The 14,488-nt window shown below is 38.9% G+C and overlaps 1 protein-coding gene across 3 annotated transcripts in view; it reads right to left on the reverse strand.

Annotated features, from left to right (window-relative positions):
* Window positions 1-14,488, reverse strand: part of ANLN (anillin, actin binding protein) — a 49,245-nt gene that overhangs the window by 20,432 nt on the left and 14,325 nt on the right. For 2 of the 3 annotated variants that reach the window (XM_059396574.1, XM_059396572.1), the window contains exons 5-12: window positions 13,899-14,127; window positions 11,586-11,776; window positions 11,195-11,302; window positions 5,981-6,107; window positions 2,329-2,439; window positions 1,504-1,724; window positions 467-612; window positions 119-266 (exon numbers count right to left, since the gene is read on the reverse strand). In XM_059396574.1, coding sequence (XP_059252557.1) covers window positions 119-266; window positions 467-612; window positions 1,504-1,724; window positions 2,329-2,439; window positions 5,981-6,107; window positions 11,195-11,302; window positions 11,586-11,776; window positions 13,899-14,127 — 1,281 coding nt within the window. The remainder of the gene's footprint in view (window positions 1-118; window positions 267-466; window positions 613-1,503; window positions 1,725-2,328; window positions 2,440-5,980; window positions 6,108-11,194; window positions 11,303-11,585; window positions 11,777-13,898; window positions 14,128-14,488) is intronic. The other variant, XM_059396573.1, reaches the window with a different exon arrangement.

A 14,488-nucleotide genomic window follows, 5' to 3' on the forward strand; every position in this document is an offset into this window, starting at 1 on the left:
AGACAATGCCCTAGTCACTCAGGGTATACAGATGAGTAAGGCTGAGCCTTTGTCCTTAAGGAGTATACAGTCTTGTACAGAAAAACATTCCAAAGCTCCTTTCCACAGAAGTACATACCTGCATTTTCTGTTTGATATTAACTTGACCAGGAAAGCCATTCTTTTTCTCATCTAACTTGGAAGTAACGTCTTCCTTCCGAACAATCACCTGCTTTATTGAAGGACGTTCTGTTTCTTTGAATCTTTGAGATCTATATGCATCAATGCTTCAGGAAATAAGGTATACTTATTAGAAATCCAGCAACACACTGAGCACTCTCTTTTACTGAACAGGTGGAATGCAAAATGCCATTTGGTAAAAGAGAGGCTGAAAAAAGTCATTCCAAAGTTTTATAGGTGAATTATTAATAACATTAATATCTAACCATGACCCTTAGTGACTGAATCCCTTCTGAAACGTTCTTACCTATAAAGAAGATCACGATCTTCAGAACCAATGCTATCACCTGACTCAGCTCGAGGGACACGGGTTCTCTGGAATTTTCCCGGCTTTGGACTTTCATCACTTACACTACTGTCTTTCAATTCCAATCTCGGTGAGGAAACCAAACTCTGCAGTGAAACACATGAGGTATTAGTAGGTTTTATGGATGACATGGATTCTAAATGATAATTCTGAGGAAATGAAGAAATTCTCTATTATTAGGAAATAAACATCCAATAAGCCAACTGATGCATCATAAAACCAAGCCCAACTAAAATAAGTTCCTAAATAGTAAATGAATAAAAGTTCAAAGATAGCTAAAACCGGGGTGCCTGGGTGGTTCAGTGGGTTAACCCTCTGCCTTCGGCTCAGGTCATGATCTCAGGGTCCTGGGATCGAGCCCCGAATCAGGCTCTCTGCTCAGAAGGGAGCCTGCTTCCCCCCCTTCTCTCTCTGCCTGCCTCTCTGCCTACTTGTGTTCTCTCTCTCTCTGTGTCAAATAAATAAATAAAATATTTTTTTTTAAAAAAAGATAGCTAAAACCTACATCTGCAAGTGTCTTAAAAAGTATTTCTAATTGTATCAACTCGCCAAGCTGCAGTTATTCAATTTATGGTGATAGCTAATAATTGTAGTTGGCTGTCCATAAATGTTAGTTCTCTGTCTGGTGCTAAATACTAATATACTAATGATATAATATTCACATCAGCCTGAACTAGTTTTAACCTCCTTTAACAGGTGAGGGAACTGTGGTAAAGAGGTTGAATAACCTGGGCCAGAAACAGCCAATGGCAGAGCCCAGACATCTGGCCTTTTAAACCATGTCATGCTGTGGATTTTATCTAAGGTCACAGGAAATCACCAAAGCATTTTAAGCTCTCTTTTAAGAGAACTGACATCAGAGTTCCAGAATTCCCCTGGCTACAGAGGGCCAAATCCCCATGTACCAACTAAAACAAAAGGGGATCCCATTCTAACAGCTTGTATCCCAGGCCTGTTAACATTCCGTCTTTCCTTACCTCTGGACTTACCACACCAACTGTCTGTGCTAATGGAGCGAGTAAAGACATGGAGGAGATATTCAGTGCGTCTTCCTGTTCTTCATGGTCCATCTCCTCTTCGCTCTTTTCCATATCTAGCTCACCTTCCACCAGGACATCACTGAAGATGTCATTAATCACTTTTGAACTATTGATATCATCATCGTCATCCACACTCATCTCAGTTTCACGTACCACTTCTGAAAAAGATTGCAGTAGGTAGATTCTGTGACTCAGATCTTTAAGAATTAAAAGGACAGCAGAGCAGATCTCACGTTCATGCGCTTACTAAATATACAGTAAAGCAATAAAGGTTGAAACTGTCGAAAGTTGAGTCAATGCTTCGGGTTTAAGAAAGAATATTAAGGAATAATGCAAATGGCAAGGTAACAGCCAAAGGCTTCAGACTCATGGAAAATGTTCTTTCAAGTCACTCTTTTTCTATTGTTGGGGAGTTCCCTTTCACATGGCAGTGAATAATAGGGAAATAGTAACATCACCTAAGGCAGGGGTCCCAAATAGTCTTCAAGAGCCACTTATTCCTCTAAGAGTGTGGAAGAACAACACATTTCCTTTCCCTGTGAAAGTGAGTGATAGCCTTAATCAGATTTTCACAGGGGTCTATGACCTAAAGATAACTGTTAAAAGTGCTATCTCTTTGTGCAAGCTAGAGTATTTCCTAGTTAAAAGAGAAAGACAGAGAGAATTACAAAATCAGAAGACATTTTGAAATACAAGACACTATATATTTGAATATGTGCTTCTACCAATATATTAATAGGAAATAAAGCATAAAAAACCAACCAGTCTGCTGCTCGACCTTTGGCTCTGATGTTACTTTTAAAGACTTATCCTCTTCTAAAAACAATGTGATTTTCAAAGGGCTAGACTTCGTCATTTCACATTCAGTGAAACCTAAAAAAATTGTAAGAAAAATCATATTAGTTTATGTTAAGAACCTAGAATTTTTCAGTTAAAGAATCTTATGTATTCTTTTTTCGGATTATAAAACTATGCATTTCAAATCTAGAGATGTATGCAGAATCCCCCCAAACAACTGTCCTCTCTTCACATTCCCATTTATCTCTTCCTCCCCAAAGAGAAAGGCAATGTCAATATTACAAGGTTACTGCTTGTTCTTCCAGTTTTGCCCCTATGTATGCAAATATGAACATCCTTTTGTTTTATCAGAAAGTAATCATACTATGCATTCTGTTCTGCATTTTGTTTTTCACTTTAAAAAGTAAAAAAAGTGTCAATAAGAACACTTCAGAGATTAGCAATATAAGAAAACTACCTCAACATAATAAAGGCCACAGAGGAAAAGCCCATAGCTAACATGATACTCAGTAGTGAAAGACTCAAAGTTTTTCCTCTAAGATCAGAAACAAGGCAAGCTTGGCCACTCTTACCTCTTCTATTCAGTACAGCTTTGGAAGTCCTAGTAAGAGCAATAGGCAAGAAGAAGAAATAAAAAGCATCCAGATTGGGGCACCTGGGTGGCTCAGTAGGTTAAAGCCTCTGCCTAAGGTTCAGGTCATGATCCCAGGGTCCTGGGATCAACCCCACATCCGGCTCTCTGCTCGGCAGGGAGCCTGCTTCCCCCCCTCACTCTGCCTGCCTCTCTGCCTACTTGTGATCTTTCTCTGTCAAATAAATAAATAAAATCTTTTAAAAAAAAAAAGCATCCAGATTTGAAAAGAATTAAAATTACTTCTGTTCATAGAATAAAATACTTAGGGGAAAAAAAAAAGTGAAATACTTAGGAATAAACCAAACCAAGGAGGTGATAGATTTATATGCCAAAAGCTACAAAACGTTGCTGAAAGATATTAAATAAGACACAGATAGCTGGAAAGACATCCCATGTTCATGGATTGGAAGACCTAACATTGTCAAGACCTAACATTACCCAAGGCAATCTACTGAGTCAATGCATTCTTATCAATAACATTTTTTGAAGAAACAGAAAAGTCTATCCTAAAATTCATATGGAGCTTCAAGGGACCTTGAACATCCAAAATAATTTTGTAAAAGAACAAAATTAGAAGACTGAAATTTCCAGATTTCAGAACATATTACAAGGTTACAGTAATCAACACATTTGGCACAAACACAGATCCATAGACCAATGGAATAGAAAGAATAGACAGCCACGAAACAAAACCTTACATATTTAGTCAAATGATCTTTGACAAGGCTGCCAAGATGATTTGGTGGGGAAGGAAAGTCTCTTCAACAAATGATGTTGGGAAAACTGGATATTCACATGCAAAAAATGAAGTTGGACCCTTATCTGACACCATATACAAAAATTAACTCACAATCGATTAAAGACCCAAATAGAAGACTCAAAACTATTAAGGTCCTATAAGAAAACATGGAAGGAAAGCTTCATGACAATGGATTTGGCAATTTCTTGGGAGCGACATCAAAAGCACAGGCCACAAAAGTACAAACAGACAAATGGGGCAATATCAAGCTTAAAAACTTTTTTTTTTTTTAAGATTTTATTTATTTACTTGACAGAGAGAGATCACAAGCAGGCAGAGAGGCAGGCAGAGAGAGAGAGAGGGAAGCAGGCTCCCTGCCGAGCAGAGAGCCTTATGCGGGACTCGATCCCAGGACCCTGAGATCATGACCTGAGCCGAAGGCAGCGGCCCAACCCACTGAGCCACCCTGGCGCCCCAAGCTTAAAAACTTTTGTGCATCAAAGCATATATTCAACAGAGTTGCAAAGACAACCTACAGAATGGAGGACAATATTATAAATTATATATGTGATAAGAGGTTAATGTTTGGTTAATATAAAGAACTCCTAAAACTCAACAACAAAAATAAAATATCCTGATTAGAAAATGGGCAAAGGACTTGAACAGACATTTCTCCAAAGATGATATAGAAACAGCCAACAAATATATGAAAAGATGCTCAACACCACTAATTGTAAAGGAAATGGAAATCAAAATCACAATGAGCTATGACCTCACACCCCTAAGGATGGCTACTATCAAAAAACCAGAAAGTAACAAGTGTTGACAAAGATGTGGAAAAACTAGAACCCTTATGTTGTGTTGATGAGATAGTAAAATGGTATGAGTGCTACAGAACATAGTATAATGGTTCCTTCAAAATACTTAAAATAGATCCACTGTATGATATAGCAACTCTACTACTGAGTCTATGCCAAGAATTAAAAGCAGGGTCTCAAAGAGACATTTGCATACCTATGTCCCTAGCAGCACTACTCACAATAACCAAGAGATGGAAGCAACCAAAAAGTCCACTGATAGACAGTGGTTAAACAAAATGTATATATACATGATGGAGTATTATTCAGCCTTAAAAAGGAAGGAATTCTGGTCACATGCTAGGACATGGATAAACCTTAAGAACACTATGGTAAATTAGCTAGTTATGGGGTGCCTGGGTGGCACAGTCAGTTAAGCGTCCAAGTCTTGATTTCAGCTCAGGTTGTGATCTCAGGGTCATGAGACAGAGCGGCGTGTAGGGCTCCATGCTCAGTGCAGAGTCTGCTAAAGTTTCTCCCTCTCTCTCCAGCCCTCCCCACTGCACTCTAGGTCTCTCTCTCTAAAATAAATAAATCTTTTTTTTTTAAGCTAGTTACAGAAAGATAAATACTATATGATTATACTTATATGAGGTTTATAAGGTGGTCAAATTCATAGAAACAGAAAGCAGAATGGTAGTTACCAGGGGCTGAGGAGAGGAGGAAATGGGGAATTGTTGCTTGATGTATATAGTTTCAGTTCTAATGATGAATAAATTCTGGAGCTCTGTTCCACAACGATGTGAATGTACTTAACACTACTGAACCGTGAACTTAAAAATTGTTAAGATGGTAAATTTTAGTAATGTGTTTTTTACCATAAATTTAAAAAACAAAAAAATGTTTAAGTGTCTATGATATGTTAAATGTCATTCCATACAAAGCTCACTTATTGTTTTAAGCAGCTACATAATATGTGGGGACATGGATTTAGCACCATTTATTTAAACAGTTTTCTGCTGATGGACATTGAGGTCATTTACCCTTTATTACTATTACAAACAGTGCTGCCATTCATCTCTTTGAATAATCATCTTTGCGCGGTAGTTTTAAGAATTCAACTTATAGAAACACTTATAAAGAAAATAAACTAAAGAGCATGCACACTCCATAATTCAACAGATCTTACTGAATCTTTCTCAGGGAAAAAAAAATAAAAAGAGTTATACAGTGATTTATCCTCCCATGAGAGCATGAACTCTGAGTCTGAAAGGAGAACTAAGGAAGAAGCATATTGCACAGCTAGAAATGAAAGAATGAGTAGCAATAAAAATATTAATCTATCTTTTTACATTAAAGCAGTATTTCTGCTTTCTGATGCAATTTCCAAAACTATAGTAGATGGAAAGCTTCATTGTAAGTGGAGCAGAAGTAAAAAATGCTGACCTGTAGGTTCTGTGTTGGAAGGTTTTCCCGGTGTCTGATTTTCTGTCACCTTTTCTGTTACTGGAACCGATGGGGTGTTTGACACAGCTGGATGTTTTTTGAGGGGGGTGTTCTGACAGTGAATTTCCTAAAAAAGCAAATGAAGATGTCATTTCTCAACACTACAGATTTTTTTCTTTCTGCATGTTATCAGGTGAAACAAACAGGAGTCATAATTCTATATAAACTTCCTCAAAACAAAATAATGTATGTGAAATGTTTAGAACACAAGAAATGCAATGTTTAGAACACAAGAAACCGTTGATGCTGGCTCAGTATTCTCTGTAATTCCCAGGATGTACTTAAAGAGACTAGGAGGCAAGAAGGAAAATTTGTATTGGAGTAGTTTTAGATAAACTGATTAAAGTGCAAGCCACACGCAGAAAAAAGCAATTCCCCTAGGCCACTTATCTCATCCCAAACCTATAAAATCTACTGACAGTTCCTACATCAAGATTCCCCTTAACATTTACTCAGTGGGTAAAAGGCAAAGAAAATAAGAACAAAAACAGAATGTGGGGGCACCTGGGTGGCTCAGTGGGTTAAGCCGCTGCCTTCGGCTCAGGTCATGATCTCAGGGTCCTGGGATCGAGTCCCACATCGGGCTCTCTGCTCAGCGGGGGGCCTGTTTCCCTTCCTCTCTCTCTGCCTGCCTCTCTGCCTACTTGTGATCTCTCTCTGTCAAATAAATAAATAAAATCTTAAAAAAAAAAAAAAAAGATTTAAAAAAAAAAAAAAACAGAATGTGGAAGGAAAAAAAGGAAAGAAAAAGAAAAAAAAAATCACTCATCTGAGTCTTTCTTAATCATTGACAAGGCTGTGGGAGACAAACATTCATTGTTTTTGAATCATGGGTTTTATGATTAAAGCAATAGAAGAAATAATCAAACAAGAGTAAGAAGAACAGCAACTAATGCTTAATAGAGCCTAATATGCACCAGTCACCTTTCTAAGCACTTGACATTATTGCCTCCCCAATCCTCCCAATAACCCTGCAAGTTAGGTACTATTACTTCATTCTAAAGAAGAAAAGATAGAGACACAGGAGTTAAATGACTTGGCCGATAACTGGGAGGGCCAATTTACAAACCCACATATTCTCATTCCATAACTAGTTCCAGACTATTTTGGCTCTTAAGATAGAAGGAGCTGTTGATGCATATACACAAAGTAAACTACCGAATGTTGCGCTGCAGGCCTGACTGTGCCGGGAAGGCACAACTCCCCTACCATCTTCTGGGATACACACCCTGACAACATAAGGGACAGCCCCTCCCAGCTCCCTAATGGTAATTCCACGCTCTTAGTAATTAATTCTCTCCTCCTGCTCCCGCCATCCCTGCTTCTGCAGTCCCAGACCTGCCATCCTCTGGGTGGTTTGCATAGCCACAAGTACCTTCTCGCCAGCATCCTGGCCCCTAGCTGCATAAATGCTTCCATTTCAGAGACCCCCACCACCATTCCAGTTCAGCCGTGCCCTGGAGTCAGCCTCTTCCCTCAAACCCTCCAATCTCTCTTACTCAGGAATTCCCACCAGATCCTACTCTTTGGCCTCATGGGGACTTCTGGCCATTTGATGCTTTTCTTCCTGTTACTCTCACCTATTTTCTTACACCTCCATCCTGGTTAGAGCCTTCAGTTCAACCGCAATCTCACCAATACCTTCAACTCCCTCACCTCAACTATACTTCCATTCCTCATGTCTAGCAAACTCCATCCCTGGAACAATCACCTTCTCCATGTTTATATCCAGGTTCTTTGGACAGACCTAGAGTACTAGGACTGTATGCTCTCATACCCCCACTTGAGTCTCCACACTACTCTTCTGTCCTTCTCTTTCTGGGTCAGTTCTCCCTCCTGTCCTCCAGAGTATCACATCTGTCACCTTCCCTTCCCTAAGGATGAACAAAACAGAGGTAACCAGATAGAAATTCTACCAGTTTTCTGTCATCACAGTTCTAAAATCACTTGCCCCCAAACACCGCTTTCCTTCTTCCTTCTTCCCACAGCCGGAACCTGTCTTAATCCTTTCCCTTCGTGGTGCTCCGGAGTTCATCCAGTCCAGTCTTACCTCCTGAAAGGTTTACCCGACCCTATCAATTAGCATCACTTATTCCTCTATCATAAACCTCTTTTTTTTTTAAGATGTTATTTACTGATTTACATGTGCGAGTAGGGAGGGACAGAGGGAGAGGGAGAATCCCAAGCAGGCTCCATCCTGAGCATGGAGCCTGACGTGGGGCTGGATCCCATGACTCCAAGGTGACAATCTGAGCTAAAATCGAGTGAAATGCTTCACTGACTGAGCCACCCAGGCACACTATAAACCTTATTTTTGACATTAAAACTGACTTAAGTCTCTTCAGAAAGAACAAAACAAACACGACACGACCACAAACACAAACTGTGCTTCCCTTCCTCATCCCCTTCTGGCCATCACCTCCTTTCTCCCTTCCCTTTTAGAATTAAAGGTCTGAGGACTGCCTCCACCCTCTGGCCCCGCTCCTCACCCACCACCACCTGCATTCTCCCCTCACCACTTCAGCCAAACTGCTCTTGCCAAGAAACAAGCTCTTTCTTCCAAAACCCAGTGGTCTCGGCCCAGTCCACATTTGACAACAGATACTTGCTATCAACCATCCCTTCTTTCTGAAAGGTCCTTTCTGCAAAGAGTATCTCCATGCTGAATACCTACTTCACTAGGAGTAGGTCAGACTTCAAAGCCCTCTCTTTGACTCTAGCAACACCACACTCAATCACTTTTTCCTCCCACCTCTTTGCTCCCTCTGTGGGTACCATGGATGAGTTCTGAGTGAGCCAGACCCCTAAACTCTGTTACTGTGTTCAGAATGTTCTTTATATGCAAATGTGCAGCCATCCGGGGAGGAATTCCGCAAGTGTAGCAGGAATTATTTGACACAAGAGTTTCAGAACTGTTGTCCCATATTTCCAGGGATGAAGCAGAAAAGCCATGATATGATACACTGGCAACCAAGTGAAGAAGGTGCTTCAAACAGAAGACAGTAATCAACAATGCCAAATGCTGCTAGTAAGTCAAGTTAAATGCCTAAAAATTGATTACCGAAGAGCCCCAGTGAATTTGATGAGGAAGTAGTGGTGACAGCCTGAGTGGAGAGATCCAGAGAGAAGGGAGGAAAAAATGTACGCAGCAAGACATAACTCTTTTGGAAGAGCGAATGAAAAGGAGGTAAAGAAAGAGAAGGGAATAGGGGGTCCAGAGAGTAGTTTTTATTTTAAGATGAAAGACAACAGCTTGCTGTATGCCGATAGGAAGGATTAGCTCATTCATTCCTTCCTTCAAGGACAAATTTATGGAGCTCGTCCTGTGAGCCAAGCACTAAGAACACAGATAAAGACAGATAAGGCTCTAGTGGAAAGCAAAGGTGAAACAGTTACAAGAAGATAAACATTCCAGCTGAGATAAACAATAGGATGACAGGGTGAGAAAAGATGGCCCCTGAGGAAAAGGGCCTGGTAAGGGTTTCCAGGGGGGACTGAAATTTGACCTACTCCTAATGAAGTAGGTGCTCACCATGGAGATACTCTTTGCAGAGAGAAATAGCAAGGCAAAGACAAAGAGATCTGAAAACATGGGTGCATTTGAGAAACTGCAGTCTGCATGACCGGACTGACACACACATGTGGAAGAGCAGTGAGAAGCCAGATTCTAGATGATTCTAGATGGCAAGCCAAGCACTATAGATGGTTTTCTGATGCTGGCTAGGGAGAGCTTTCTAAGGACTTTAAGCAAGGGAATACACAGATACCTGCCTTTTAAAAATATTTCTTACGGGGGCACTTGGGTGGCTCAGTGGGTTAAGCCTCTGCCTTCGGCTCAGGTCATGATCCCAGGGTCCTGGGATCGAGTCCCGCATCGGGCTCTCTGCTCAGCACAGAGCCTGCTTTCCCCTCTCTCTCTGCCTGCCTCCCTGCCTACTTGTGATCTGTCTGTCAAATAAATAAATAAAATCTTTAAAAAATATATATTTCTTACGGTGCCTGGGTATCTCAGCCATTGAGCATCTGCCTTTAGCTGGGGTTGTGATTCCAGGGTCTGGGGATTGAGCCCCACACCGGACTTCTTGCTTGGTGAGCCTACTTTTCCCTCTCCCTCTCCCCCTGCTGCTCCACTGCTTGAGCGAGCTCTCTCTCTCTCTCTCTGTGTCAAATAAATGAATAAAAAATCTTTAAAAAAATAAAATTGCTCTGACAGGAGAGTAGCCAGACTAAAATCAAGGTTTTCAATACAAAGCTCTGGAAGTGATAAGAAAACAGCAGAGGACACAGTGGATGTGTATGTGTTCAAGTGTGTGCTAGGGGAAGATGCAATAATAAGAAGAAGGAGGCAAGGAAGAACTCCCAGACTGTTTTAGATGGTGAGGTAGAGAATGAAGCCCTAGGTGAAGACAGAGGCTACACGGAAAATATACTGGTGAGAAGTGCAAAGAACTCTACCAGCAAAACAGGCCTGGAGTTCTGGAGAGAGGAATACAACACAGCCAGGCACATTAGCATTTCGTGAGGACAAGGAAGAGATGTCCCAGAGCAAATAAGAAAACAGGGTTAGGTCAGAACCCTGGGAAACATGATTTGTTAAGCAAGAGACCTGATAAAAACAAAAACCAATTAAAGGTCTTTCTTAGAGAATACTGGTTAAATGTATTTTCCTATTTCAACTGGTACCACTTTAAATATAATTCTATTATTTTTAGCTTAAATGTATATCCTAATACAGTATTTTGTACATAGTAGGCATGTAAATGAAACACAAAGTAGTTTATAAGTAGGAACTTTGTTGAAAGCTGATTAATGAAATCTGACAGTAATCTACTATCATTAATGAAAAAAGTAGATTCTGAGAAACATTTTAGAACTAGCAACTAAGTAGAATACTAAATGAAATATGAAATCAATTGAAGATGAGAACTGAGAACATGTTTTAAAATTTTGATTCTAAGTCATCAGTGAATACCGATTGGGAGAGTAGCACAAGAGAAAAGCAGACTAGGTATGAACTTTGAAGGGGTTTATGAATGGAAAATGGCACAGTTAAAAGAAACAGGATAAAGAACTGTTTGACAATGCAGGACCACAAGTTAGATCCCGGCAATACTTCCATACCAAGTTCACTCCCATTTTTCTTGTTTACGCTACCTGTTTGGTTTCTAGTTGTTTGCTTCTTGAAGTTTCGCCTTTTTCTGCACTCCATAAATTGCCCTTGTCAAATCGGCCACGGAGACATGCTAGTTCTTTTTCACGTTCCTAAAACCACCAAAAGCTCTGTTTTATACAAGAGCCAATAGTATGTTTAAGAATAATATTTAGATACTACTAAACTTTGCTTGTCTTCAGGTTTGAGATTTAAAAAAAATCACAGTATGCATGGAACACAAGTCAATAATATTTCTAATTTGAAATAAGCGATACAAGGAACCAAGATGCTATTTATCTCTGTCAAAAAGACTGATATCGGAATTTACAATTTGATTTCTAGGTTCTACGCTGAGAACATGTAATGAATAATGTTAAAAGCAGTATGCCAGACCTGCTTGAGCTGTTGTGCTAAATGAGTAGTAGATGAAGATGTATTTTGCTGGAATAATCTTTCCTGGATGGCCCTTGTATTTGGAGTGATAACGGGGGTTCTGTGGGGTGTACTCCGAGCGGGACTTTGTTTGCTGTGTTCTTGACAACGCTCCCCAAAGCGTTCCAGGAAAGGCTTAATTCCTGCTCCTCCTACAGAAAGCACACACATTTTGGAGGCTATTTATAATAAATAACAATTATAACTTGTATTGAAAAGGTTCTAAAATCCAGTATGGCTCTAAAATGCTTTGATTCTACTTAGATTACTCATTTGGAAAGTAAAAAGTATGAAAACAGCTTTAAAACAGAAATTTACCATATTATCCTATCTAATTCCGTGTCTTAAAATTCATTTATTAGATTTAGTTCTTCAAAGAAAGAAGAGCAAGAATTTTTAAAAGGTAGAGTGAGAGGACAGTGAAAATTAGAAAACCCTTCAACTAAATAAGCAGAACCTAAATGACTGGAAATTGACTGTATGTATATTAACAGTATTCCCTATCACCAAAGGGTCCTCACCATGATAACCCAACTACTGCTGTTTCTATAGCCCTATTTTATCTTGGTTTTAGGAAGTACAATAGAAAATCTAGGAATTAAATCCTTTTTCTCTCTCAAAAGAAAAATTAGAGATTATTGACTTTATCAAGCGATATCTTGATTCTATAAAGTCTTAAAATAGTATTCATTTGAAATAGTATGAGGTACATTTGAAGTAGAACAAATGGGATAGAGACCATAGAGAAAGAGGTTTCTCTCTATCCGAAATCAGCATTTTCTCCACAGAAGGCCAGACAGTAAATATTTTGGGCTTTGCAAACCATGTGATCACTGATGTTAACTACTCAACTCTTCATTGAAGCATGAAAGCAGCCATAGACAGCGTGTAAATAAATGGGCATGGCTGTGTTGCAATAAAACGTTATTTGCAAAAAAGATAAAAGGCAGAATTTGACCTATAGGCATAGTTTAAAGACTCCATGTGTCACTTTATACCATATCTCAAACCAGAATGCCTTAAGAATACAAAGAAACATAAAAATTAAATATCTCTGAGGTCCCAGTAACATATACTGGGCATACCCAATAGCCAAAAATTAAAAAAAAAAAAAAAATCCTTCTTATCAATTCTATAAGTCTCTGAAAAATTGAGAGTAACTAGTCCTAGTCCATGTGGGGATGTTGCTAATTGTCCCCAGGTTACTTCTCACTTCAGCTCATCTGGAAACTGATTGCTGGTTTCCTGGAATAACTAATGGATATCAACTCTCATTTCTCTGTCTACTTCTCTTTGATGAGGAACTACAGTATCCAGAGAGATTATATTTTTAAGAAGTTAAAATTTTGAATTAAAAAGTCTTTTCAGGGCGCCTGGGTGGCTCAGTGGGTTAAGCCATTGCCTTCGGCTCAGGTCATGATCTCAGAGTCCTGGGATCGAGTCCCGCATCGGGCTCTCTGCTCAGCAGGGAGCCTGCTTCCCTCTCTCTCTTTCTGCCTGCCTCTCCATCTACTTGTGATTTCTCTCTGTCAAATAAATAAATAAAATCTTTAAAAAAAAAATAAAAAAAAAAAAAAATAAAAAGTCTTTTCAAAAGCAATTCTATTGAAAAAAGAATATAGTTCAAAATTAACTGTATTTCCATATATTTGAACCTTATTTTTTAGTCCTGTGTTTCTCAACCCATAGCATGTGAGGGTAGGGTAAGCCAGAAGGTGTAAGTCCCCACAAGATGAATACAGATTTCCAGGAGCATCATTTTACTACACGGGTTAATTTTGAACTTTCACATGTACATGCTCACACACAATATACACACATATAAATATAATTGGGAGTGGAGCCATTTACATACACATTCACTCTCCTTTGCTATTAGGGGTGCCTTCATATTAAAGTTTGCAAAGCATTGCTCTGCACTCTTGGTTACAAAAATGTTTCTTCATTATGCCCTTACAATGTGATTTTCAGGTGTATATGCTGTGTCCCCATCAAAAAGCATAGAAGAAAGTATCTACCATGGTCATTCTAGAAAAAAACCATGTTTAAACTGTTAACAAGCTACATACTTTGACCAGTAAATAGGCAAGTCCCCACTAATGAATATTCATTCAATAAATTAAGACTGAATTTGAAGAAGTCTCATTTTATACATTCATGTGCTTGCCATGCAGATCAACACTGTGCAGTTCACAACTGGATAATTAGAATGCTGAGAACAGACACCCTGAAAAGAGTCAGCACTAACTAGATTTTTTTAAAAAGATACATAACCTGATGTTGCTGCTTTGTCTTTAGATTGAGACTGCCGACAAGTTTCTCTATTTAATTCTTCTTTGGGCCGAAATGTCTGGGACACAGTTGACTTTTCAATTGGTTTCGATATCTCTGTTTTCAGGGGACTTACAGGAGTTTTCTGAAGTAGCTCAGGATTTTGTCCATTACAATTTTTAGCATCAGTAATGGCTGTAGTAGAAGATTTCACTGGGGAAGAAGCAGCTTTCTGAAACATGATAACACTTCAGGTAAACTACAATATTCACAATATCGAAAGGTAGTCTTATAACAAAACGAGTCTATTTGCTTAGTAGCCTTTATGTAAACTTACGGAAAAAAAAAATTCTCCTTAATAGATCGAACCAATTTGAAAGGTTTGATAAAAAGTCAACTTTGAAAATGCTATTATTAAAATTATAGCATGTATAATACACTGAGGAGTAATTTCATTTAAGGGGTAGGGTCACTCCCTATTTTAAATAACAATTTCTTTCTGATTATCTTACTAGCACCTTTATAAATTTTAACTGTATGAGACCACACTGCATATTTTTGTATTTTAATTAAGTCAATATTAATTCAACGCA

The sequence above is a fragment of the Mustela nigripes genome, chromosome 4, assembly GCF_022355385.1.
Source record: "Mustela nigripes isolate SB6536 chromosome 4, MUSNIG.SB6536, whole genome shotgun sequence".
Classification (NCBI taxonomy): Eukaryota; Metazoa; Chordata; class Mammalia; order Carnivora; family Mustelidae; genus Mustela; species Mustela nigripes.